Source organism: Frankliniella occidentalis, unplaced genomic scaffold, assembly GCF_000697945.3.
Source record: "Frankliniella occidentalis isolate FOCC.00 unplaced genomic scaffold, Focc_3.1 Scaffold142, whole genome shotgun sequence".
Classification (NCBI taxonomy): Eukaryota; Metazoa; Arthropoda; class Insecta; order Thysanoptera; family Thripidae; genus Frankliniella; species Frankliniella occidentalis.
Window position 1 is genome coordinate 44,548 of NW_026267269.1, and position 3,187 is coordinate 47,734.

General features: G+C 61.4%; 1 protein-coding gene across 3 annotated transcripts in view; it reads right to left on the reverse strand.

The window, feature by feature from the left end:
- The window catches only part of LOC113204987 (band 3 anion transport protein), a 45,899-nt gene extending 44,462 nt beyond the window's left edge, over positions 1–1,437 (reverse strand). For 2 of the 3 annotated variants that reach the window (XM_026420392.2, XM_026420391.2), the window contains exon 1: positions 1,035–1,437. In XM_026420392.2, the coding sequence (XP_026276177.1) occupies positions 1,035–1,238 (204 nt within the window). In that variant the 5' untranslated portion in view covers positions 1,239–1,437. The remainder of the gene's footprint in view (positions 1–1,034) is intronic. The other variant, XM_026420393.2, reaches the window with a different exon arrangement.
- Between the last annotated feature and the right edge of the window lie 1,750 nt (positions 1,438–3,187).

Sequence of the window (3,187 nt, forward strand, 5' to 3'; positions counted from 1 at the left end):
GAGAGAGAGACGGGAAGTATAATTGCTTTTCGTCCCCCTCGCTCCCCGGGCCCAGCCGTGGTGACCGCGGCGGGGACTGCTATGGACGGTCTCGATGGTTATTAACGAGGTCGCCAGGACGTTTCCTCTAGTTTAATTATCTTTCCGTCGAAGACCGCAAAAAAAAAGGAAAACCGCGCGCGCCCTTTCAGCGACACAATTCGCTGATTAAGTCGGCGGAACCTCGCGCGCGCGCGCCCCGGTATTGGTCCGCGCGCACCGGAAACCGGAACCAGAGCTACCACCACAAAGAAGTGGCGGGACGACGACGTGGCGCCCTGGCTGGGGAAGTGTGCGTCATCGCCGCAGCGACCTGAGCCCCCGCGCGGCGACCCGAAAGGACGCACGGGAAAGAAGAGTACAGAGCTCATTTTTCTTTTTTTCGGAGTGCATTCCAGTAGGACTCTGTCAGGAATAAAACCTCATCATCCATTCCCGAGCATGTTGCGCGCGTCATTCAGTGGTGTGTGTGTGTGTGGTACCCATGCGGTGGCGCGACGGCGCGCCGGGAAATAGGGAAGTCCATCCGAATGCGGGCGATCCCCCCCCCCTCCCCCCGCTCTAGAACTGTTTGCACAGCCCGTGCGAGTCACGGCGTGAGGGCCAGGGCTTTGTAAATACATACGCCGATCCAGGGCAGGCAATAACAAGCGGACCCAAACCCTTCCCCTCTCCCCAATGCGAGGGGAATCGCTTCTGAGAAGTGCATTACTCGAGGTATAGCTCCACGCGGGTGCTCCGCGGCTGCCTGCAGCTGCAGTGAATCATGAGAGTGATGACTGTTGAGTGCGCGAGTTGCGCTCCGAAAACTGCACTTATCCGCCCCGCACAGAGAGTAAGGTGCAGCTGAGTGCAGTGCAGTGTACACGCAGCCCGGCCGGGAACATAGTTCTCGAACGGGAGAGCTCCCGGCAGAGAGAGAAACAGAAGTTCCAACTCTCCGGGCGGTGCACTTCAGTCCCACTGCGCTGACGCTGCAGTCACACTGCACTTACCCCGCGAGTGAAGCCGAGCAGCGACAGCTTCTTAGTCTTGCCCGGGCGCGAGCTGCCGCCGCCGCCGCTCTTGGGGGCGCCGCCGCTGATGCTGCTGCTGCTGCCGGTCGCGCCGAACAACCCCCTGTTGCTGGACGAGGTGGAGGAGGAGGTCGAGGAGGAGCGGCGGTCGCCGCCGCCCCCCTGGCTCCTGCCCGCACTCATCACAGATCAATCAGACACACGCACACACACACGCACGCGTGGAGAGACGAACGGGGCTGAACGGGACGAGACGGGACGGGACGAGCACGGCCGTCCGTGTCTGCGGCGGAGATCCGGCATCGAGACTGAACCGAGTAACCGAGTCTGCTGCCCCGCCGCACCGCACCGCGCTGCTCGCCTCGGCTCCACTCCACGACTCGACTCGACTCACTCGACTCAGCTCAGCTCAGCAGGGCACGGCCGCCGCCGCACCGCCGCACAGCCGCCGCCGGAGGGCACGGCGGCCAGAGCACGGCGTGCTCAGGGGGCGCAGGGGGCCGCAGGGGGCCGTAAGGGGGTGGCGAGCACCCCGGTCCAGGCCTGCAGGTCGCTGCTGCAGGTGCAACACGAATCACGGACACTGCCGTGTCTTATCCAGTCCAGAGCCGACGCCGAAAAGGCAACAGTGTGTAGCGGGGGTGCCTAACCTCTCGGACAGCAGGGGCCATGGCGCCCGACGGGAGGGGGGAGTAGGCAAGCCCGCAACACTGCGACGTCCGACGTCCGAGCTGATGCACCCGGTACACAGCCTGGACTGTTTTTGAAGTCGACTATCACACTGGGATGGGGAATTTTCGTGAGCGGCACGTTCGACAAACGGTGAAGAGGACGAAAAGCAAAGGATTGCGATCGCCCAGTGCAACACGGTATTTTCGCTAAATCCTCCCTGGGACCGAAAACACAAAGAGCGGTGATGTAAAGAAGAAGAACAAAACATCAGACAACAAAGCAGCAGCGACAAACGACGTGGCATTTTGATTACCCCACCTTCTCTAGTTTCCTACCATATTTCGGAAAACGAAATGCCCTGAAAAATTCACGAACCTATTTCCCTCCCTGGTCTCAACTTCCTTACATGTCCTGCATGACCAATTTCAATCCCGGTCTCAGGGTCCACAGATGACGCTGAGGAGGTGAGGAGGAGGAGGAGGTTGACCGCGGCGGACCTGAGCAGCAACAACGATCTGTTGGCGCCAGGCCACTGCCCCGCCGCGCCTGCCTAGGTCGGCCACATCCGATCAGCTCAACCTTTGTGTCCCTGATGAGAGCTTCATTTTCCGCCGAGCAAAGGGCGTGGGTGGGTGGCAACGAGTGCGGAATCAAATAATATACTTCTGGTGGCATTGATTATGGCAAAGTTCTGTGATAGCCCACGCCCTTGTTGGCCGAGGGGAGGGGGGGGTTAATGCCGTAACCTTCCACACCACTCACTACGCCCCGACTGTCGCCTGCCCGCTAAGTGGGGGCGTCTCCTCGCTGTGATACGGGGCGGTCCTTACCCTCCGCCCCCCGCGGCGAGGCGGCGGCGACCCACCTATTTGTGGTCGTGTGCAGTCAGCAGTGTAGCCGCGGATGGGCCGTGCATTGCAACAGTATCACACCTGCCACTTGCCCCCCCCCTCCCCCTCCCCCCATCGTTCTCTACGTCGACACTGTCGCCGTCATCGCCCTGGCGGCGGCGCCTTCAGGGCGTCCGGTTCTCGCAGCGAGCAAAAGGTACGACGTGGCCGGAACGAGGTACTCTACTCAATTCATTGGCATTACCCGAAGCATTACCTCATATCCGCGGGTGATGTAGTAGTACCCACTACGGGTCACTTCTGCCGGCCGCAGTCCCCGTGTCCGTAGCTATCTCATCTCCTCATCAAGTGCTCTCAGCCTCAGCCCCGTTGATAGGGCGCGCCCTGCCCCGCCCCGCCCCGCCACACGCAATCACACCGCCTTGTGCCGGCCGGAACGCCTCTCGTCAGCAGCCAGTAAAAGCCGTGGTCGGGTCCCCCTGCTGCATAACAAGCCCCTGCTCATCCTGCCCAGGACAGCGTGCTGGACATGGTGTGGTGATAGCATGGTGATAGCGTATAGTGATAGCACTCACTCCGCGGGGCGCGGGTGTTCGAACTACCCGGAAA